The sequence below is a fragment of the Alosa alosa genome, chromosome 10, assembly GCF_017589495.1.
Source record: "Alosa alosa isolate M-15738 ecotype Scorff River chromosome 10, AALO_Geno_1.1, whole genome shotgun sequence".
In the NCBI taxonomy this organism is placed as follows: domain Eukaryota; kingdom Metazoa; phylum Chordata; class Actinopteri; order Clupeiformes; family Clupeidae; genus Alosa; species Alosa alosa.
The window spans coordinates 10,082,621-10,106,903 of record NC_063198.1 but is presented as its reverse complement, the minus strand read 5'-3'; the positions used below and the strand labels follow the sequence as shown (position 1 = coordinate 10,106,903).

The 24,283-nt window shown below is 40.7% G+C and overlaps 1 protein-coding gene across 1 annotated transcript in view; it reads left to right on the top strand.

The window, feature by feature from the left end:
- The first annotated feature begins 993 nt into the window (after positions 1 to 993).
- Positions 994 to 24,283, top strand: part of LOC125301718 (fer-1-like protein 4) — a 41,940-nt gene continuing 18,650 nt past the window's right edge. Inside the window, exons 1-25 of the mRNA XM_048254422.1 lie at positions 994 to 1,134; positions 1,379 to 1,434; positions 2,661 to 2,749; positions 3,327 to 3,426; positions 4,774 to 4,868; positions 10,781 to 10,822; positions 11,875 to 12,048; positions 12,482 to 12,542; positions 12,934 to 13,065; positions 13,254 to 13,316; positions 13,470 to 13,554; positions 13,818 to 13,980; positions 15,087 to 15,270; positions 16,775 to 16,961; positions 17,362 to 17,643; positions 18,116 to 18,219; positions 18,363 to 18,471; positions 18,623 to 18,812; positions 19,340 to 19,460; positions 20,331 to 20,431; positions 20,533 to 20,620; positions 21,214 to 21,330; positions 21,636 to 21,788; positions 22,287 to 22,470; positions 23,198 to 23,322. Of these exons, the coding sequence (XP_048110379.1) occupies positions 1,056 to 1,134; positions 1,379 to 1,434; positions 2,661 to 2,749; positions 3,327 to 3,426; positions 4,774 to 4,868; positions 10,781 to 10,822; positions 11,875 to 12,048; positions 12,482 to 12,542; positions 12,934 to 13,065; positions 13,254 to 13,316; positions 13,470 to 13,554; positions 13,818 to 13,980; positions 15,087 to 15,270; positions 16,775 to 16,961; positions 17,362 to 17,643; positions 18,116 to 18,219; positions 18,363 to 18,471; positions 18,623 to 18,812; positions 19,340 to 19,460; positions 20,331 to 20,431; positions 20,533 to 20,620; positions 21,214 to 21,330; positions 21,636 to 21,788; positions 22,287 to 22,470; positions 23,198 to 23,322 (3,084 nt within the window). The 5' untranslated portion in view covers positions 994 to 1,055. The remainder of the gene's footprint in view (positions 1,135 to 1,378; positions 1,435 to 2,660; positions 2,750 to 3,326; positions 3,427 to 4,773; positions 4,869 to 10,780; positions 10,823 to 11,874; positions 12,049 to 12,481; positions 12,543 to 12,933; positions 13,066 to 13,253; positions 13,317 to 13,469; positions 13,555 to 13,817; positions 13,981 to 15,086; positions 15,271 to 16,774; positions 16,962 to 17,361; positions 17,644 to 18,115; positions 18,220 to 18,362; positions 18,472 to 18,622; positions 18,813 to 19,339; positions 19,461 to 20,330; positions 20,432 to 20,532; positions 20,621 to 21,213; positions 21,331 to 21,635; positions 21,789 to 22,286; positions 22,471 to 23,197; positions 23,323 to 24,283) is intronic.

The following is a 24,283-nucleotide window of genomic DNA, read 5'->3' as shown; positions in this document are numbered from 1 at the left end:
CAGAGGCCTTCTGTAGTATTCTGTATAGGCCAGTAGAGGGCACTAATGCATTTTGCTCCTCTCCCATGTACTCCTCCTCAGTCCCTCATGCACAGTCTGTATCCTGTCCATACAGATGTCCATTGAGGTATGTGAAGTGTCATTATATACATTATGTTTAGATTTCCACATCAGATGGTGCCAAATCAGTTATAGCTACTATTAAGAAATGGACAGTCACAATCAAAATAGCAATTTTGTGACTGATAATGTTGGACGCATAGCTTAGGCCTAACTATTCTACTGTTTCAAGGTGTTCTTACCATCTGTTTGTCTTTTACCACAAACCAATATTTTAGTGAGAGATGATTTTATTAATAGTTAATTGCCCAATGAACCTTGTTTTCTTAGTTGTATTTCATGTTAATATTCTTGCTGTTTTAGGCCTGCATGCTTTCTATATGTCTGAGTTTTATAAAGATATGCAGTGATTTAGGTCATACATTGTCCCAAAAGTATTAGCCAACAGTTTGTTTTCATAGCATGACCTAGCCTACATCTGTTTCTAATATATCTGTGAACATACACCACATAACTGTGAAAAGACTGAGTGACATCAATCTCATCCATCACTACACACGTTGTCTATCTGACCGCAATGTGGACGCTCTCCCTTTAAAACCACCATAGCTACCTTGAATAAAACGGGTCTGTGTTTGTTTGCTTTGGAGTTGTAGCTAGTGCTTCCTCGTACCCAAGAGCAAACGCCTTGGTAGTAGCTCAGTTCCTCAAGGTGGAGTCAGCTATGTGTGTTCCTGGCTCACTCCTGTGTCTCACTCAACAGGCTCAGTGACTCAGGTGTTTAAACTTTGCCTGAAATGCCCCTCATCTCCTCCTTCCTCCACTGTACTGTACCGCACCGGTAGTCACACACAGGTGAGGAGGGAGCGGGCTGGCACTTGGCAGATAGACGGCTGAAAAGACACAGGTGGATGGAAGGGTAGCAGAATGTATAACCAAACACTTGTAACGGAATCCCTGTAGTGGCAGGTGTCATATTTGATAGAGAGAGAACCATGTCCATCACCGTCAATCTAAAGAGGATCACTAACTTGCCAGGGAAATATGATCGCAAAGTCGAGCTCTCTTTCAGAGGTGAGTAAAATAACTGCACATGCTCAGTTAAGGTTTTTCAGGGTCTGGTTCATGAAGCATTCTCTTCACTGAAAAGACCAAATACAAAAAAAATGTGTGCTGAATTTTACTCCTTCAGTGACATTAACACTCAAGCTTGTTGGTGTCTTGGGGATAATGATTTATATACAATACTTTCATTAAATATGAATGTAATCAATGATGTGTTCTGCATGAATGTTCATAGATGTTATTTCCTCACCAGGTTTTACACATAAAACCAAGATCCTTCAGTGTGAGAACATTGCCATCTTCAACGAGGTGAGTTTGGCCCTCACTGTTCTCTAAATCGTTTTTCTTGCTGTGGCCTGTGAAGTGTGATGCAGTTGATCTCTGTGGTGAAGATTAATTGCGGTTGAATGTGTTTTGTGTTTGTCAATACCGAAGTTGCACAGACTAAAAACCATTGTCTAATGCTTTCGACTGTTATCACTTGATGTAACCATTGTATTCAGACACAAGTCACTTTCATTTTTATTTAGACAGAGAAATGCACATTATTGTTAACAATATAGCAACGCATACAATACGTGGCACATCCTATATGTACAGTTTATCAATCATTAAGCAGATTCGTGTTTTAGTTTAGTTTGATTTGGTACACATCTGTGTTTTGAAGGCATCTTCCAAGTATCATAAGGCACTGCATAATACATTGTGTGAAACTGTAACTGATAGAGTTGATGGAGTGGTATGTCATGGGTTTAATTCCCACATATTCCCCACAATCTGATAACACATCCTGCTCCTCAAGTGGTTTAAGGAGAATGTGTCAGCTGACTATATAAATGAAATAAAAAGTGTCACGTGTTTGATATTGTGCCGGTTCAAGGAGACAGGAGTTCTCTTGATTAGACCCAGCGCTTTCAGCTGCTCAGGTTGCTATTCTGACTCATTATCAGCTAACCTGGCACCCCTTTGACTGTTGTACATTCTTCCCACTTGGCAAACAGTTGCTTCACACAGAGCTCTCTGCAGGACTCAGTGGTGCTTGTTGACAGGGATGAAATGTACCTAGGTCTCTACAGTTAGCCTTTTAAAGGGGAGGCCACAATTGATTGATGTGCTTTTCTCTTAGCTTTTCTGTGGACTTAAATGTGACTAGGTGTTATTTGGAGACACTTTTGGATTTATGTTTAATGATTATTCTTGTGTTTTTTTTTTTTTTTGCTTGATTTTATTTCCTTTCTGTCTATTCACTTTGCACATCAGTCACGAGCAGATTATATTGTCTTTTCTTCATGTTTTCCCCTTTGTTATGTTATCTGTTCATGCATTTAATTTCAGCCAATATTAACTGACAGGAGAAAATGAACAATACCTCTTTTATTGTTGTTTTTATGTTGGATGGAATGAGAAAGCAATTTTGTTCATATTCCTTAAAGGGTAAAGAAAAGACCACTTAGCAAGCAGTTAATGCTATTTATATGTATGTGTTTAAAATCACATCCAATAAATAAAGTGTGTGTGTGTGTGTGTGTTTGTAGCACTTCCGATGGCCTCATTATGGGAAGATCATCAGAGACGAGGTCCTGTCCATCAGCGTCTACAACTGCAGCAAGATGTTCAGCCACCGGTCAGTCACCCAGCCTAAATCAGCTCTCAGTCTGCTTTAGAGAAATCACTATGTGTCAGTCTGACATTTCCCTGACATTCAAGGCAAGCTTCTTTAGGATTAAAACTGCCAGGGCAAATTGCTTTAAAATGCAATTTAAAGCTGCTTCAATCAAGCAGTCCATGAAGAGGAGGGATGACACTTAGCTGCCAAAAGACTTTATTCAATTAACCTCGACTATTATGCATCAGGACTTAATCCTGGTCCAAAACCTCATCTTTATTGAAGACATTTATAACAGCATTTTCTGCATTTTCTGTGAAAATATACATTGAAATTCCAGTGTGTTTTTTCCCTGACATTTCTGCTATGTCTCACACACAACAGATTTTTCTCCCTGCTTTACTGCAGTTTGTGTTGTTGCTTTGTGTGTGTGTGTGTGTGTGAAAGGGAGAGAAGGAGAGAGAGAGAGAGAGAGATTGTGTGTGTAGATATTTGTGTCTTTGTCTGTGTTTATGTGTGGTGTGTATGTGTGTCGCATGTTTGTGTATTGAATGACTCTGACAAATGTGCCCGGTGTGATTGACACGTCTTTCAGGTTGCTGGGGAAACTGGTGATCAGTCTGCAGCATGTGGTGACAGCGGGGAGGTTGGTGCTGAGGGAGCGCCTCACAGATGCTCACTACAGCCTGACCGATGTAAGGGTCACTTGCCACCCACCGCACCCCCATACTCCTGCTCCGCAGGCCCCCGAGAGTCTGGCCAATATTGCTGGGCAACACGGCCATCGCAGTGCAGTCACATAAGGGGAGTGACTGATTTTGGACGGGGATGAAAAGGCCGTTTATTGCAACATTACACTTTAGTGCAACCTGCCATTAAATGTCTTTTAAATATTTTGATATATTGAAAGGAAAATGTGTAACCTTGGTCATGAAGTAATATTTAGGCCTACATATTCTTTAGAATCAATGGGCCTCATTCACCAATATCTTCCTAAGAATTTTCTGAACTGTGTTCTTAAGAAGGTCCTACGAAAACTCTTAAGCAGATTCACGAAGGTGTTCTTAAACCTCAGAATTGTTCGCAGTTTCGTTCTTATCATGCTGAATCCCATTCCATCTTAAGTTGACAGGGCGTGCCAATTGTTCTTCATTAGCATAGGTAAACACTCTGTCAATCCCCATAAAAGGGCATAATACTGCAGGGCTGTGTGCACACAAATTGAGGTTGAGGCACCAACTTTCATTTGTAGCGTATATTATACACTACATAAGCAAGACAGTTTGATTACCATATATGACACACGCTTTGAAGCGAAAGCACTGCTGCAGGAATTGAACAGCTAGTAGGCTATAAAAACATTTATTTTGCACAAACAAGTCAGTTCTCAAATGTGCCTAAGAGTGCTCTTGAGTGTTCGTAGATTCTGTTCTTAAAAACAAAACATTGGTGAATACCATCTTCGTAAAAACTGCGTAAGTGGGTTTTAAGAACAAATTTCTTCGTAAGAACGGTTGGTGAATGAGGCCCAATGTCTTATATCTATATATATATATACCAGATTTTTACATTTGAATCTACATGAGAGAGGAGGAGAGTGAAGGAGAGAGAGAGAATGTCATTACCAAGAAGCTGAAAGCTTTGTCAGAGATAGGCTATTATCCTTAATCAGTTGGCTTAATTGCATCTCAGTGTGAAAACAGCCTGTAGGGGATGGTGTGTTAGAAGTGATATTTAGGGTTCTACATGCCTTTGTGTTAATTAACACTGATATCCCTCCATGGTAACCATAAAAGCAGCTTTCTGCAACATTCCTGGTCTGTGATACAGCCTACATGCTGCTTTAGTCATGACATAAACATTCACTTATTATAATTTTCCAGAGTGGTCACACGTTAACAGTAGGCCTACTCTTACATCAAGGTAGATGAAAGAAAATCTTGAAATAAATAGTTTAAAGATTTTAAGGAATTGAGTCCTACTTCCCACCGTGGATGCTAAAGTATGCTACTCTGATTAGCTGTCCTGCTGGCTGTGTTCAGGTGTACGTGGAGCTGGATGTCAGGTATCACCCTGTGCAGGGGGCAGCCGGAGGATGGGAGAGTGCAGACTTCCTGTCTGTGGAGGACGCAGATGAGTGAGTCATACCTACATAGCTACAGCATCAACAAATCAGCAGTTAAACCAGCAACAAACCAACAGTTAAACCAGCAACTAAACCAGTAGCTAAACCAGTTGCTAAACCAGCAGCTAAATCAGCAGCTAAACCAGCGGCCAGACGTCTTGCTTTAGGAAGGACAGTCCTGATTTTCAATGCCCTGTCCTCCCATACAAAAATGTGATATATGGCAATATATGAACATATATGTCAAATAACAGGGACTTATAATTTTACTTATATGGACATATATGCGATTCAAATATTAATGTCAAACATATATGCAAAGCTATATGTCCATACATGCATACAAAATATTTTAATTTCCCATATAAGATGCTATATATTTTCATATACTATATCCAATTATTTGTTTTCCAAATGTAATGAGAAGTTTATGTGTGAATATATGACCGACTTATATGTAGTCTCCATATATGGTGGCATACATATCCATACACTAGATTCCACTAATTATTTTCTAAATATATGGAGAACTTTATGTGTGAATATGTGGCAGACATATTTGTAGTCTCCATATATGGTGGCATACATATCCATACACTAGATTCCATTAGCCTACTTATTTTCCAAATGGAGAACTTAGTGTGAATATATTTGTTTATGTCTTGGCGTCACAGGTATGGTGTCGACTATGCTGCTCGGCATCTTTTGCCTTATGTGTCAATGTTTTGTGTGGAGCGTTTGCGTTGCACCATGTGCATACAAAAATGTGTGAGGCCAAAGCTACTTTAAATATAACGGATGCTTGTAGTATCTTGATATGCGCATGCGCACACAGAAATACCCATCCCCCACCCTTGATTGACTTTTGAACACCAACCAAAGATTGTTAAGGCGGAGCAAGATATTTCATCAGGAGCCACTTCCGGGAACCCGGATCGCAAAATCCCCCTTTATGCAGAGCAGAGGCAGCGACTGCTCCATTGAAGTCTATGGGCATAGCTCAGAATTTTACCACATATGCTAAGGTCTTGGTTCTATAGAGTTAGGAATGTGAATTTCGGGCACGTTATCATGATCCTCAAACCCTTCTGAACATTTCAGGTACATTTTTAGCATTTTTGAGCATTCCAGTCTGGAGAAAATCGACTTTATATCAGGTGTGCGCCGGTTATTTATGCCGCTGCTGTTGGCCTGTTGCAACGTATGCTCATCAATACGTAATCGACACGCCTCTTTATGCAGATAGGATTCGATCCCCATTTCGCGCCCATAGACATGAACTACGACGAAGTATCTTGCTCCGCCTTAACAATCTTTGCACCAACCACGGTGACTTCAACCGTCACTTTTCTGTCCTGTCATGCATCTGACTTTGTAAGCTGTGCAAACTCTGCTGTCATCATATCCAAGGTAAGAAGGCCTTTAGTAAATGGGAATTATTTAAAAAAAATATTGTTTTTATAATGTTAACCAAATCCGTTTGTTAACAGTCTAACCATCATGTTAGAATTAGCTAACGTTAATGTTATCAATTAGCTATCGATAACGTTAGCGAGCTAATATTGCTAACATTAGCGATGTTAGCTATTAATGTTAACTTTTCCATTAACTAACTTTACCATTATGTGGAATATCTAGAATGATAGTTAACATCATATCCAACAACAAGCCTGTCTGAGATGTCGTTATGATTATAAGTTTTAGTTTGAATGAAATATCAGGTGTAAGTAAGTTAGCTAACCTAGCTATTAATAACTTAGGCTACATTTAAAGTGGCTGCTAATAACCATGCAGGCTAACGTGAACGTTATGGATCTTTAGTTTGTGAAGGGTAGTGTTAAGCCATCCTTACAAAAGAAGACTTTGACAAGATTTGGGGAAGATTCTTGAAAGTCTTTTGAGTAGAGCTTGAATGGGGGGCATTAGTTAAAAGACTCCAAACTTTCAAGAATCTTTCCCAAATCTTGTCAATGTATGGATCATTAGGCTACATATTCTTCATCTCATAGCTCTTATTTAAGCTTACTTGTGCCAAGGCGTGTGTTTATTAAAGATGCATGTGAAGGTAGTAGTGCTTCAGTGATGGTCTTTTCATGTTCTGTGTGTTTTACAGCATATTAATCTTCTCTGTTCCCTGTTTGCAGGTGGTGATTTGTGAGGACTGCTGCCCTGAGAACACTGAGTGCATTCTGCCAAATCAATGTGTGCCACTTCCATACAGAGAAAAAAAGTTTCTACCTGGAGAGTTTACTCACTGTTTGTGTGGAAAAAATAAACTTTAATAAAAGGTTAAACAAATATTTTGTGTGTTTTCTTTGGAACATCAACAATGTTATATTTCTGAAATATACATATATTGTGACATATTTCTATAAATGTGACATTCAGAACATTACAAATATTTTGCAATATATTTACCTAATATGAGTGCAAATATATGTCCATAGACATATATTTGCAATATATTGATATCCCTAGTATGCGTACAAATACATAACTTATCATATATTAACATATATGCAACTGACATATATTTGTAATATATTTGTATATCTGGGAAAATATATGTGACATATATAAAAACGGCCAATTTTGCTATATTTTGAAATATATTTGACATGTATGTGTAAATATGTGACTTATATGTCTGAGGCATACATTGACATATACATAATATATGTGATTTACATATATTGCCATATATCACATTTTTGTATGGGCTGCGTCCTGCGCAACATCAAGCAGGACGCGTTTTGTCCTGCTTTTTGAGACAGGCTTGAAGAGTGGAGTTCTAGAATCTTTGCTGGGACGCAGCACAACGTCCAATGCAGTAACATAGTCTAATGTAACGGAGGCAGACTGAGCTAGCGTGCTAGTTGCCCGTGTAAATCCTCACAGCCCTTACCTTACGAACGCTTTTAAACACCGAGTTGGAAGCCTGGGCTTTTAGCTCAGTGGTTAGAGCGTTCGTCTCCGATGGCGGTGTGTGTGTCAAGCATAGACTAAAAAATAGGTGTCAAGGTGCGAGGCCCGTGAGCGGCGAACGAACCAACCTTGTGACACTAACAAATGATTGACTAAGAGCAGATATCATTTGGTTAAAAACATAAACAAGGCTCTATGTGAGGCTACTGTATATATATTCTGGCTTCATTGACAGAAAGTTTAGCCTATTGGTTAGCGCTTCGGACTTGTAACCAGAGAGTTGCCGGTTCGAACCCCGACCAGTAGGAACGGCTGAAGTGCCCTTGAGCAAGGCACCTAACCCCTCACTGCTCCCCGAGTGCCCCTGTAGCAGCTAGCTCACTGCGTCGGGATTAGTGTGTGCTTCACCTCTCTGTGTGTTCACTGTGTGCTGAGTGTGTTTCACTAATTGAGGATTGGGATAAATGCAGAGACTGAATTTGGATCAAAAGAGTATATAGCCTACTTTATATACACACACACACCACAATGTATTAAATAAATACAAATACTGTGAACAAACACTTTTTGACTTTTCATTAATATTTTATTTATTATTTACTATTTAGCTACACAAACATCATCTTTCAACTTTAAACGGAACCTCATGTTTCCTTTGCGTGCTATAAAGGCATGGCTTTACAGTGGCAACCGAGTGATAAGCGCGATAACGGCCTTCAAGGTTTGTCCAGTTATACGGAATTAATGGACTCCGCTGCACATCGGGGAGTTCTTTGCCCCTCGCCCTCGTCCATTAATTCTGTATAACAGGACACATTGGCGACCGTTATTCCTTACGTAGCATAGTAATATTATACACCATGTGAAAGCTCCAAAAATGACCATTTTTATGTACAGTGTGTATAGTGCTTTACGTTGTCAGATTGATCATAATATAAATTTAATCCCTGCTGCCCTCCTCCCCCTCCTCCACTTTTGGTGCTACCCTGATCTCTGGCTGCAGTGTAGCTGCAGCACAATAAGTAGATGCAACATATTGGGTACTGAAATATTCACAAGAATCCATAGAAATTGAATCTTAATGTTGTTTTATTCAATATTAATTGCGCAGATGTGTGCAGCAGTTGTGACAAAGTAAATGCAAAAATGGAGATGTTTGTGTAATTATTCCATATTTTGTGTAGTCATTCTATATCAGAACACCTGACATACAATCCAAATAGTCTCCAAGAAACCTCAGTGTTACCTTTCATTTGAGACCAAGATTATGCCTTCTAGAGAGGTTGCTACACAGTAAGGCTTTTATTGTCAGTATGCATTTTGGGTAACCAAAAGTCCTATGGGGAGTTTCCATAGGGCATTTTACAAAACACATGCGCATACCTTGGTAAATAATAGTCTAAAGTAGTCATTTTTCATTCTATATTGATCTACTTTTGCACAAAGCTTCACAGGACCTGGTGCTAGGGCTAGGGCTAGTCCATTTAAGTGACCTAGAGGGATGAATTGTGGTCAGTTAAGAGATGCTTGCAATCTGGCAGGAAGAAAAAACTATATTCTATCCTCTGTAGCCCAGTGTCAGTACATCACACAGTTAATCTGATGGTCTCTACTGAAACTACTGTGTCTCAGCTTTCCAAAGAGGTCAAGCATTTGATGGCGGGCCAATTTGGGTGAGAATAGTGGCTTCTAGAGAATAAGAACAGTGCGATTTCAGGGTAAAAGCCTAGAGATGGTCCGTAATAGTTAAACCACACAAAATTGTATTGTAAATGAGAGTATACCAGAGTCCTATGTACACCATAGTAATTTATTGATATGCCGCATAATGTCCTGCTTTTTGGTGTTATGGAAATGGTCACCCTAAGCACACCAACAGCTAAGGCAGTAACATACCAACTAAGCCAGCAACTAAAGTTTTGCTGTGTGAAGTGTTTGATTCAAAGGTCTTTGGGGACTCGATTTGACTTGATCGGTTTAATCAAAAGGTCTAGCAGTCATCCAAAAAACTGGCTTGTTGCATGATTGTTACACTGTCAGAATCAGCACTGGTTTAGGATCAGCATTAGTGCTGAAATTGTTTTTAAAAGATTTTTTTTTGAAGTAGGAAACTTAGCCTGCTGAGGTATGTAAATATAAGTGTCAATTTTAGTTATATTTAAATCACAGTGAAATACCTGTGCAAAGCTATTTTGCTAGATGAAAACGAGGACTCTATGATACTAAAGTATAAGTATATATACTTCTTTGATCCCGTGAGGGAAATTTGGTCTCTGCATTTAACCCAATCGGTGAATTAGTGAAACACAAACAGCAGACAGTGAGGTGAAGTACACACTAATCCCGGCGCAGTGAGCTGCCTGCTTCAACGGGGGCGCTCGGGGAGCAGTGAGGGGTTAGGTGCCTTGCTCAAGGGCACTTCAGCCGCGGCCCACTGGTCGGGGCTCGAACCGGAAACCCTCCGGTTACAAGTCCAGAGTGGTAACCAGTGGGGCACGGCTGCCCCTAAAATATTACTTAGGCTACTTAAGACTACTTACAAAATGACTAAATGAGTGTTCCCTCTGAACAACGCTAAGATGCTAGAAATTCAACAGAAATATTCTGTGACTGCAATGATCTGCTGTTTCAATGGGCCCGGATTTGCTTTGTTCAAAATCACAGTTTCCCTGTGTTTGCCTTCATTGTGTTGATAGACTTAATTTAGGTGTGGACTTTCCGAAGTTGTGAAGTGAGGTGGTTACTGATATATCCAGTCATTAACCTAATACCGTAGGCCTGCTTCATTTTCAAACCTAGAGGAGCCTTTGAATGTTAACATTGTCACAATAGTATTTCATGTGTATGCAAATTATTTGTTTGTTTCCTTTTTTGTCATGAAGAATAAGCTATTTAACCATTTCCCTTCCTCTGCTAGTTAAAGCTATTTGCATTAACTGTTTGCCTTTCATTTGAAGATCTTGATCTTCACAAGTTTTTTTTTATGTTCATCCTATCAGTGCTGCATTGGTCATCAGAAACACAGGCTTTGATGATCCCAGGTGAGACATATTTCTACGTTAAACAACTACACCTAACTGAAATGGGAATGTTATGGCATGTTATGTTATGAAAATGGTTCAGCCAGAGGGAATGAACTCTTTCACCTGTCTGTCCATTTAGCTGCGACACAGGCATGTCTATTATTGTCCAAGTCTTTGTCTTTTAATTCTTGTAACCTTAATGGTTTATGTGGCCTTGGTTACTATTGAGTTAGCCTGGGAATACCCATGTGAACCTTTGGCAAATTTAAGATGGTCTGCATGCTGACCAGGCTACTATTTGAGTAGGCCAGTGTTTTTCAACCTTTTTTGTGCCACGGCACACTTTTGACACTTAAAATGTCCCACGGCACACTAACATCCTGTGTGAAGAAAAAATAAACATACCATAGCCTACAATTTCAAATAATACACAGATATGGCCTTATTATGGCTTCTATGCAAGACCTGCTCAATAAAACAAGCGCCCTCTGTTTAATTTGTAGGTGACTTTATCTAATTTAATTGTTGTTATGAACTGGATATGTGATGATTCTGTGAATACTGGATATGGGGCCCCCCGTTGTACATTGCCTGCATACCACAAATAGTGCAATCATACAATCAATGAGAGCATGTGGTTATAAATTCTTTGATGCAACAGTTGCTTTTCTGGACCAGTAAGTGACATTTGGGTAATTTTCTGCGGCACACCTGATGATCTCTCACGGCACACTAGTGTGCCCCGGCACAGTGGTTGAAAAACACTGGAGTAGGCTACTATACTATTTTTTTTTACCCAGCACTGTATTCATACCAGTTCACATTACAGTTATGTTTTGTTATAGTGAATGACGTTGTTGTTGTTGTCATCGCCATCGTCGACGATTATGATGATGATGATAGGGATAAATAAATGGATAGGTCACATTTCAGGATACAATGATACTTTGCATAGCCATATGGACTATCTAAAAAAACATTTAGACAGCGAATAATATATTTTTCATAATAGAATTTTTGGAGAAAGCATGACACAAAGGTTTTTGACCAGATTTAATCTCTTTAATCAGCTCAAAGCAGCCTCCGCGACAACCACAAAAACTGGACCAGGAGGCCCGAATCCTTGGACGGAGTTTGATCAAAACAGGTGAGGAAGATGAGGATGATGACGATGACGACTATGATGATGATTATGACATGGCTGACATGGAGTCTGCCAACATCACATTCACTCCCATCCTCAGGTGAGTCACACTGGCACCATACCCCTCCTTCAGGGAGAAGCCTCCCCACTGTTTTATACTACTTAAAGTACCTCTCAGTTACACAATTTTCATTCTTTAATAGAGGATTATTAAGAGATTCGAGTTAAGCTTAGCCATATTTCACTGAAGCCATGATGCATAAGTAGTTTGATGATTGTTGAATCATCAGGAATTAATAACTACTGACAAACATGGGGCCATTGGCAATATTTTGTCTACTGTAATTCTGGTTGTTGTATGAGCAGTATACAATGTATTCAAAACAATTCACAACTATTCCACAGTGGAAGATGACCCTGTGGTCCTGCACCTTTAATAGCTGAGCAGCATTATCTTTATGATATAATGTCAATGTTAGTTAATGTCTTACTGGACTGTGTGCGTATGTGTGTGTTTGTGTTTCTTGTCACAGTCGCTGCCGGCCTTTGTCAAAACATGAGCTTGCAGCCACGCCCAAACTACAGACCTTTCAGGTGAGATGAGGAGTCTCCCTGGCGAGTGACAGGCTGTCATGAAAGAAGAAATATAAAAAAATAGAAGCTTATGTGGTGGTCACTCACACTAAGGCACCTCTCCCCCCAGCAACGGAGCTGCCTCTTAACAAATAAAGAATAAATCTCAAAACAAGTCACCATGAAATCATTACTGAAACCCCCTTGAGAACATTAGAACTCAATTACTTACCTTGGGACAGATTAAACAAAATGGTATTATTGTACTGGTATGTATAAAATAGCAATATAATTCATAAGTAGCCATTGACATATATATTAGCCAAGCGCCACTTCTGGCCACAGACAGTAGACTACGTAATGAGGAGGGAATGAGACTGACATGACTGATGTCTGGCCTTTCCTCACTCAGGTAAATGTGAACGTGATTGAGGCTCAGAACCTGGTTGGGGTGAACATCAATCCTGCCGTCTACGTGACAGTAGGTGATGAGAAAAAACACACGGCCACGCAGAAATCCACCAACTTCCCCTTCTACAATGAGGTAAGTCTCGTCTCCAAAGTCCAGAGCTTTAAAGGAGAAACCCGGCGATTTTTCACATAGATCTCTGTTTCACAAGGTCACGAGTGCTGCCGGTACAAAATAAAATGAAAACAATTGGTTCTACCTAGCTCAAATTCCACACAATCTTCTCATGTTTGATGACGCCTCTCCTTCCTTTTCATCTGCAGAACTTCATGTTTGAATTTCAAGAGACTCAAGCGGTGTTGTTTGATAAAGTCATTGAGATATCAGTGAGTAGACATAAAACATAAGACACAGATGTAGACAAACCAGACATAGACATACATTTTTAATCTAAACCGTCTATAACGTTCCTCTATGACTCACACAATGTTTTAGGATATTTCTGTATGATTGATTGCTCTTTGTTTTCATTGTTGAAGGTTGTTCACAAAAGGACACTGGCATTTCTGATGACCCGCATCGGTACCTTCAAGATTGACATCAGCACTGTCTACAGTCAGCCAGGTGAAGAGGTTACACAAAGATTACATTTTTGCATTGTATTGTATACAGTTTAACAGTTACAGTTTTCAAGAGAGCATAGCTGGGTATCAACATACAGTCAGTTATACTGTTATACAGTTATTGTATACATATTGTATTGTGTAATAATTTCATTATTGTTATCTCCTAATGAATAAAACAGTGTGGTCGGTAGGGGTCTCCATGAAATTGTGACACACAGAGAGATAGCTACCAGCTTTTGGTCTTACATATGTGTCTTGCAGATCACCGATTTTACCAGAAGTGGGCCCCTCTGACTGACCCCAAAGACACGCGCACTGGGGTCAAAGGTTACGTGAAGTGCACTGTGAGTGTACTGATGAAGGGTGACCCCATGAGCCTGGCCAGTCTTCCTCCCGCCAGCAGCCAGAATGATGACATTGAAAAGTGAGTGAGTGTGTGAGGCACTGTGAGGAATGTACTCATGCATGTGGTAAGCTGTTTTAACATTTAATCAGTAGGGCTGACTAGTGGTGATTTGATTACAACTAGTGGAAATTACATTAGATTGAAATTCAAATGTTCATTAAAGGTAACTGTAAAATATTTTTAATATGTTTTAATACATATTTCCACATGCAGAAATTACATAGTTGACTAGTTACGTAGATGACAATTAAACGTGGACTAGTTGTAATGAATGCACAGATACCCACAATGTATATTTCCAATAGTGAAAATTCAATTACTGATATCAAGAATTAATATAGTGACCAGTGAGAAATGAATTGTAGATTATCTCCTATTAGAATTGCTACTATGTGAAGAGAGGGAGGAATCTCTAGTGCTCAGTCCTTTCTCGTGAAGCACCAGATTGGTAATCAGAAGTGCGGTGGAATTTACTTATTAGAATTGCTGCTACTAGTCAAAATGTGTCAAAATTGGATATGTTGACATGTAATTGTAACTAGTCAAAAGTCAATTGTATATATCTAAAATTGTGGCATACGCTACTGATTAAACATTTAAATAGCTTGCCATGATAACACACACATCCATACATACATTTACATGGTCACAAAAATTCCAAGACACAAATACAGACAGTGTAATTTCCTGGCCGAACAGCAACATATGGCCGCTGTTAATTAATCATCATTACAGTGAAAGCTGACACATGGCCACCTAGAGTTTCCCTTGTTGCTGATTAAACTCTGCATAATGCTAGCAAGCTGTTTTTGTGTGTGGTTTGATTAGCTCTAATAGCATTAATCTCTTAAAAATTCCTCACTGAATGAACAGATTAACTCAGATTCGGTAGGTGTATAAGTACTTTATACTTTAACCTTGTCCCCACCCATGTTAGTGGTTTTGGAGCTCACCTAGTTTAACATGGGCCTGACATTAAAACCCCTTGAACCCAAATTACAACCTCCCTATGATGGTAGCCATTTTACACTCAGTCCATTCCTCTGGGAGTAGAATCTTTATTGTGTCACTATGACAATAATTGTGACATTTATGAATCCTCCATGTTGTTGCTGTGTCTGTAGGAATCTTCTCCTGCCCAAGAGGATGCCAGTGGAGCGCCCATGGGCCAAATTCCTGCTGAAGATCTACAGAGCCGAGGGCCTGCCCAGCATGACAGCAGGCTTCATGGGCGGCTTCTCCAAGATGATGGGAGAGAAGAAGGTCTTCATAGACCCTTATGTGCAGGTCACATTTGCTGGCCAACAGGTGCCTATATCCTGGAGCTTTTACCATCACACAATTTTTATGTGGGAGTGTGTTTACCATACGTGCCCACTCACACATGCTACACACACACACACACATGCACACTGTCAGAATATACGTCTATTTGTTTAGAGGGTTGTGGCCAATGTGTTTGAACCGTTTTCCCTCCCCCTCTTTCTCTCTCCATCTCTGTAACTCTCCTTAAGAGTCATGACCTAAAGGCAAACATACAGTAGACAGAGAGAGATTGAAAACAATACTGCCATGTCTGCCTGCCCTCCTTATCTCAGAATCTCAGGGACACAACCCAGTATTCCACTCTGTAGTGAGGGCTTTTATCTGAATTCTTCCTCTTCCATAGCACACCATTCCCAACACTATTAGATATAAGTAATTACCGCATTACATGGTCATGGTTTCTAGACCACTTTCTGTACCTAGTCATATAAAAAAAAAATCTAATTTATTTTCTTTTCAAGTTTTATCTGCACAGTGCTTTTTACTGCATTGATGGAGCCACGGAAACACAAAGGACCCTGTGGCTAAGTTCAAAAGAATTTTCCTCCCTGTGAAAGGATTATAGGTTGCATAACACTAAGCTTGGAATAGGTTTGAAATCACTCTTCCTCAGTCTCCATATTCAGGCTATACATTAAATTTGTCAGGATGCTGGATCTGATGTATCTGGAAAGAGTCAGATATCATCAGTGTGTTTGTGTGTTTCCGTGTGTGTGTTCTTTCCGTACACTACAGGTATTATTAAATTGTATGGTTATAGATCTAAACACAACACAAACATACATAATTGAAAATCAAAGCTATCTTAGTGTAAACAGCAAAGGGCAGGGCAGCAAATACATAGAAAAACAAGGCTAGTCGACAATGCATGAGAAGTCTCAAGGAGGTGAGAGCAATCAAAAAAGGACAAGAGAGAGATAGTGAGAGAGATATTTGGAGGCAGAGGCAGAAAGAAACAGAGGATTCAGACACCAGCCATATCTGTCAGAACCGAGTGCAAAATTTCTCATTATCAGAGTAATCCCTGGCAGGCAGATGCCGTCCACCCCGAGAGGCTTTGGCTGGCGAGTGATCGCGTGAAAAGTGAGAGGTTTGAAAGGCTGTTATGGGTTCACTGGATAGGGAGCAGGTGGAACATACTGTAGAGGAAGGAGGCAGGCACTTACTGGGCCACAGGGCCTTGCTGGGCCATTAGGAACCCATATTCAGGGAGTCAAGTGGTGAAAAATGGATGGCAGTTTCGTAGCGTTCACTTGGAACTGCAATTACTTAGCGGCTAATGAAGACAGATGATTGTCCTTTGAGCTACTTTGCCCAATGAACAATTAGAGCTCTCATCACGGCTCTTCGTAATCTACTTTGGGCAGAACAACAGTAAACAACAACAAACTCATGTTGAATGTACTGGGCGAGAGTGAAGTGGTTGTTACAGCCTAGATGCCGTGCCATGGACTAGTTGTCATTGGCTCCTGTCTGTGCCAATCAGGGTGAGACTTCGGTGGAAGGCAACACCAACGCCCCAGAGTGGAATGAACAGATCTCCTTCATCGAGCAGTTCCCTCCTCTCGCCCGACGCCTCAAGGTCCAGATTTTGGACGATGCCAACTTTGGGGACATTGCTGTGGCCACACACTTCCTGGACCTGCAACAGATCTCCAACCACAACAGGAATGGTACACAGAGAGGCCAAGGAATCGCTCATGTCTTGAGGGAAAGAGTCTTCGATTTTGCTGCTGACTGTCTTATCTACTTTAACACACCTGTAGTTCTGTTATTCATTTGATAAGAATAATTTCTGATGATTTAGATTTTTAAAATTCAGCATTGATGTAAAACACCAACTGAAACTAGTGTTTCTGTGAAGGCACTGCACTACACAGTGTCTCATTACATATTGTTTATGTTGAGTCTTATTATGGCCGAATCTTAACTATATATCTCAGCATTTTCTGCAGTCAAGTCAAGTGTTGTCACTGTAGACAACAGATTCTCTGGAGTGTAATGAATTCAGTCATTTTATGTCTTAATCATAACGTCACCACCACTCAGTCAAACCTCTCCATCATCACCCAGGGTTCAACCCAACCTTTGGCCCCTCCTGGATCAACCTGTATGGGTCTCCCCAGAACTCAACCCTGCGGGACATCCACCGGGCCCTGAACGAGGGACTGAGCGAGGGTATCTTCTACCGGGGTCGGCTGCTGCTGTCTTTGGGTGTGGAGGTGTACTCATCTTCCTCTGCTGTGTCGGAGAGCAAGGGACTGGCCTCAGTCAAGAGCGCCCTCGGCAAGTTGTCCCTCAAACGCAAGAGCAAAAAGTCCAAAGAGAAGAAAAAGAAGAAGAAAGACCAGGATGGTGAGTTCAGAGAAGTGTGTGTCTGTGGATTTGTGTGTGTGTATGCATGTTGATAAGCGTTGTTGTGTGTGTGATGGAAATCGTATTTAATGTGCAGGGCCCCTATGTGAGGCTTATTTATCTACCCAATTTCTTGCCAAGATTGTGTTGGGGCACATCTGTCTCTGTTTATGTCATTAGTCGCGTTTGAGTTAAGGGAACACGCCAACTTTTTTGGGGAAATTAGCTTATTTGACGTCTACCCAAGAGATAGATGAGAGGATACATACCCTTCTCTTCTTTGTGCATGCAATAACGCATTCACCGTTAGCCTAGCTTAGCATAATTCACAGCTATAGGCTAACAGAATAATAAAGAACAGGAAACTCGAGTTCTTGCTTTGACTTAACTCAGCTTGCCAGAATGTTAACACCCTGCAAAAAGAGGGAAGCAGTGAGTAGTCATATTAAGCTTAACCCTCTGCCCATTCCAGTGGAGATGGGCCGCAGCGGACCTGCTGAGGACTTGGATGATGCTGGCTCAGAGGTGCCTGGATCAGTCACTGTTGACGTGGAGGAGATCCACCCTCTACCAGAGGTTAGTGACTACAACTCCCACAATCCTCTGTGAGGCTACTGGACTTTTTGTAGTGTGGAATAAATGTTTTTCGATGTACAAATTCAAGTCCACTTTTACTGATTTATCACGTCCATGTGCTATAATCCTTTTTTGTGGTTCAGAACTTTGCAGGAGAAAAAGAGGAGTTCCTGTTGTTTGCATCTCTTTTTGAAGTGACCATGATTGATCCATCTATTGGAACCAAGCTGGTGACTTTTGAAATATCTATAGGTATGATTTAACCTAGGTGTCTACACAAGTAAAAGACCTGATCTTAATTGATTGTATGTTATATTTTGAATATTGAGTGTTTGTTCTGAAAAGACGTTGGGATGTTTGTATCACGTGTTTGTTTTTGAGTGCATGACGGACTTCCACACAGGGAACTATGGTAAGGCAGCAGACATTGTCGTTAAATCCAAGAAGAGTGCACACCAAGACGACCTGAGTGAAGACCGACAGGCTCTCTTGGACTCTGAAGATGAGCTAGAGAGAGAGGATCTCTTGGAGGTCAGCCAACGTGACAGATCTGTCACCGCACCCAGACGGCCCCAGAGTACCGAGTATGACAGGTACCTGAGCCAGGTTATTTTTAATAGCATTAGTTAAGCCTTAAGATACCGGGAGATAGTTCTGTACCTGCAAAACATGTCATGCTGATGTGATGTATAGTTTACTCAAAGCACATTCATCATAAATCAAGAGGACAGACAGAGCACATATAAATAATCACAGTATGACATAACAGTCCAGCATGATTTAAGGCAGAAAGTCATGCCATAACCATCTAGCATGATTTAAGGCAGAAAGTCTTGACTTAACTGACTAGCATGATTTAAGGCAGAAAGTCATGACATAACCATCTAGCATGATTTAAAGTAGAAAGTTATGACTTAACTGACTAGCGTGATTTAATGCAGAAAGTCATGAGGCACAAAGAAACAGTCTCAGTAGATATACAAGTCCATTCACCCAACACATTATAGCAAACAGTTTTACTGAAACTGGAACAAAGCATCTATTGACTCTGAGACCATGTCTCTGATATGGTTGTGTAGGAAGTATGTAGTAGGAAGTGTGTGTTTTATTTCTGCTGCAGGTCCTTCAGCTGCATCCCCCTCTTCCATGAGAAGCCCTGCATATACGTGTGGAACTATTTTGAGGACCATAGCTTTCGCTTGCACAACTCCAACTGGCTGTCCAAGATGGCTGACCGACTGGCAAGTACAAACATTCTTGCAACATACACACACATACACAGGTACAAAACATACTATACACAGTACACATAGGTACAAAACATACACACGTATACACAAGTGCAAAACATACACACACATACACAGGTACGGACCCCACATTTTTTGCTTTCATTTACAACCAGCTGACTGGTAATATAATGTATTATATGTATACATACCACTCTTAAGACATAGTTCCATCCTCTCACCTTTTGACACTTATTCCATGAACTGCTGAAATGTGTACTTCACTGGCATCTACTCTCTTACATCAGGCTTAGTAAACCTGAATAGGAACGTCACCTATTACCAACCGTCCCGTTTTTCCAACCTCTTATGTGTATGTGTCACTTAATATTAATTTCTATACAAACCAAGATGGTGGATTCCTAAAGAAACGCAAGCACTCACACCATAAGTGTATCTAAACTAGCTAAGTACCAAAAATTACATTTTACCGTGACTCGAGGAGCTGTAAACAGTGTTGTAAGGCTGCGTGTACAAATCCGCTTGGAGCTCCGGTGGAATTTTGATTTGCGACGAGAATTCTCGGTCTAACTGTTGATGTGCCGTGAGAAAGGTTGGAAATAGGCACCCACCAGCCCAACACTAAACTCCGAGCATGGTACAATATTGGATATTTCAGGCAGTAAAAGCCCCGGTAAGAATCAAACTAGATTTTGTTCAAATCTACAGACCTATGGCTACTGAAAAATGTAAGGTTCATTTATCAAATGTTATTTTGAAGTATTAAAAAACATCGCTGTTTTAGAATTTTCGAACGAAAGGGTTGGTAATTGGTGGTTTTACGATACATTAATTTTGTTAACTCAGTCTTGTCTTCACCAGGAATATGGCATTGATGAGGTGGAGAAGCTCTTCCGAAGGCCTCGGAGCAACGCTAAAGAACGGCTAATGGAGGTGTTTCTGGAGTTTGTGGCAAGTTGCAAGTGAGTTTTCACCTGTCTTTGTTGACGATACAGCTACTGTGGTGTCTGAATGAATGAGTCGTTTGTCTGACAGTGGCGCCGTCTGTTTTCTGCTCTACCAGACAGTACGTTTCCAACACTGAGAGGAAGAGGCCGTCACGCCCTAACACCTTAGACAAATGTCGCCAGGAGTTTGTCAAGAAGAACATTGTGAGTGCAAGAAGCTGCTGTCTGTCATACACCGTCTGAGCCAACGGCAAACCTTTTATATTTCCTGAGTTGCTGATCCTATCTCAAGTAGGATTTCACACTTCTTCAAACAGTGTAACAGCTACACAGTTACAACAATGATGCATTTATTTCATGTACAGTGCCCGCCATAATTATTGCCACCCTTGGTAAAGTTGACTAAAAACAGGTATAAATCTATATAATATAATCTTTAGATGATTTATTGTATTCCCTCAATGAAAATAATGAGGAAAAATCCAACCTTCAAGCTAATTTATTCTGAGGAAAAGATAAAGAAATAAATATTTGTAACAAAAATGTCATCTACAATTATACTAGCAGAGGTGCCAATAATCATGGAGGGTACTGTACTGATTATGTAGTATTGTATACTGACTGTGCACACACCATAGTCAATTTGTGCATCAATTGTCATCAGACTTCTTTTAAAGCTTCAGTTGAATGTGAGCAACCATACATTTTTAAAATGTTTTTGAAAAATAATTGATATTCATATGATAACATTGTATATGTACATAAATAGCTAGTGTCATATTGTGTGTACACTGTAGATCCTGTTGGCTAAGCAGTCCCTGAGAGCAAGGAGGAGAACCACCAGACGCACAGCCAAAGAGAGGCTGGCAGATGCCAAGAGGATCCTCAACAGAGTTCGCTTTCTGGCTAAAGAGGTACTCTAGTCCCGGGCTATGTGTCTCCCTTGGGCCCTTTGTTAGAGTGGAGGGCAAGTGATTGAAATCTTTGTGGTCTTTGGCTCATTTTCAAGAAGTGCCAAATGTGCAAATGTGTTTATCCATCTGTCTTTCCCTTTGTGTGGGCATCTGTCTGTGCGTGTGAATGTGTGTGTGTGTGATTTTTTTAATGTGTATCATCTTTATGCATGGTTGCTTTGTTTCTCACCCTGTGTGTGTGTGTGTGTGTGTGTATTTGTGTGCGTCCGTGTGTGTGTGTGTGGGTGTGTAATGCCTATGCGCAGCCTCAGAGCACTCTGCCTGATGTGTTTTTGTGGATGATGAGCGGGGGCAAGCGTGTGGCCTATGCCCGCATCCCCTCCCACTCCATCCTCTTCTCTCTGGTGGAGGAGGAGAAGGGCCGCGACTGTGGCAAACTCACCACCATCTACATGAAGGTTTCTCCCGCCAAAGCACTTCCCTTCAACATCACACTGCTACCCCGAACTGGGGCGATTCTTACAATTAGATTAAACTAGATTAGATTCGGCATCGTGTCATTGTACAGAGAACAGATACAAAGACAGTGAAATGCGGTATGAAATCCAGTTAGACACAGTGGCGCATGATGTGCACGTGCCACTATTGTGGTCTAATGATTACATTACACATAGTATCTCGTTGTGTGTTGTGATTTCTGTTCACATCTTTACATTCGCTTATTACATTTTACAAAGAGAATAGATCTCAAACTGTACCAAAATGCAATATTTTTGAATATTTGAAAGCATTTAAGTGTTTATATCCCGCTGACAACAGCTAGAACAAGCAGTAATGTTCGCACCAGGACTATACTGGTACAACTAGTCGGGTACTAGTATGAAAAACTTGTCAACTAGTAAAGATCAGTAGTCATGTAGTGCTGCACTGTAACTCATTGCTCTGACTCTGGGCAGACACCAGGAGCTCCTGTCGGCGAGGTGTTTGCCAAACTGGAGACGTACCTGTGGCTCGGTGTCACCAAATACGCCAAGAACTGCGTGAGCAGCCTGCCAGAGGAGTTCCGGCCCGTGCATGAGGAAGCCATCTCTGGCACGCCCATCCCTGCCAACATGCCCCCCAGCAAGCTGGCTGTGGAAGGTAGCCTATGCCCTCAGCCCATCCTCCATGTTACACTAACGGACTCTGTCAGACTGATTCTGTGCATTTTTCCCTCCCTGTCCTGGAACTTCAGTGCTAGCCTGCCTGACACATCACATTGACGTCAACAGATTTATCTGATAGTGTTATCCAAAGTCATTTACGGCACGGGGCGCATTAGCAACACATTTACATTTATATAGCATACGGTTTCATTCAAATTTGTAAAATGGCTTTGGAGCTTTGGCTCCAAGGAATTTTTTTTCCTGCTTTTCATACATTTGTGAGGAGAATATACCTTTGCCCCAATCTGCATTATTTTCAGCCTGAAGGTAGATCTCCAGGTAGATATAAATAAGGCCATCACTCACATGGTATAGGTTCACATTCAGTTAGTCCTTTTCCAAGCGCTGTTTAAACTCATAAAGACAGTGACAAAAAAAAAAAAAAGACAGTGGCTGCTACGCAAAAAGTCAAAGTAGGCTTTAATCATAACCTTGTAATCTTATACTTATGAGATTACAAAACCGTACCAACCTTGGGACATAAAGTCAGCTTTTGATAGGCTGATCATGGTGATAGGATGATCACGATGATAGGCAGATCACAATATTACACAATATTGATGCGCAGTATCATGACGTTATGATATTGTCATTAATGTGATATTGTGATTAGCCACATAGTGATAATGTGGCTCCATCACGCCCACACTCTGATCCTCCAGACAGTCGCTACTTCCAGCTGAGGGCTCACATCTACCAGGCACGAGGCATCATCGCAGCGGACGACAACGGCCTCTCCGACCCCTTCACCAAAGTGGTGTTCTCCACTCAGTGCCAGGTCACCAGGGTGAGTTTACGCTCATTACCCTTGCATGCTCGCTCATGCTTGTAAACACAGATATGCAAACAGATGTGCACACACACACACACACACACACACACACACACACACACACACACACACACACACACATACACACACACACACACGCATGCACACACACATTGACACACACACTCATACACACACACGCACATACACACACACACACACACACGCACACACACACACACACACACACACACACACACACAGGTCTGTAGTTAAAAGCTTTAGGATCCCTGCATTCACCCCACACAAACGGCACAACGGCACAAAAACTATCTCTTTGAAGTCAATACAGTTTGATTGAAATTAATTCCATTTCAGAAAAGGTCAGATCCCATAACATTGTTTCAGTGAATATCAATAAAATGAAAATCACATCATTATACTTTCAAACAAGACAATGATGACGAACATTGTATTTTTTTAGTTAAATAAACAACTCAGCACGGATTCCCTTGTGTGGCTTGAATCTAAATTGAATTGACTACACATTGCTTTGTACACATTGTTCTTATAAGGATTTGTATATAATGCAACCAGCACACACACACACACACACACACACACACACACACACACACACACACACACACACACGTCATCTCTTTCTTCAGAAGAATCATTTGTTGGACTTCAGTAGTAGCATTTCTATCCTTCTGTTCTTTATGTTGACATACTGTATGTTTAACAACATGGCTTAGCACGTTAAGAAGGAGTTACATTTCTCTCTCTCGCTCTCTGTCTCTCTTTCTTTAATAATAATAATAATAATAATAATAATAATAATAATAATAAGCTTTATTTGTATAGCACCTTTCATACACAGAATACAGATCAAAGTGAGGCTAACACAGCAAGTTGGTGTGGTAGTATATTTATAGGTTTTGCTAACAAATGCTTACATAACTTACAAACCGCA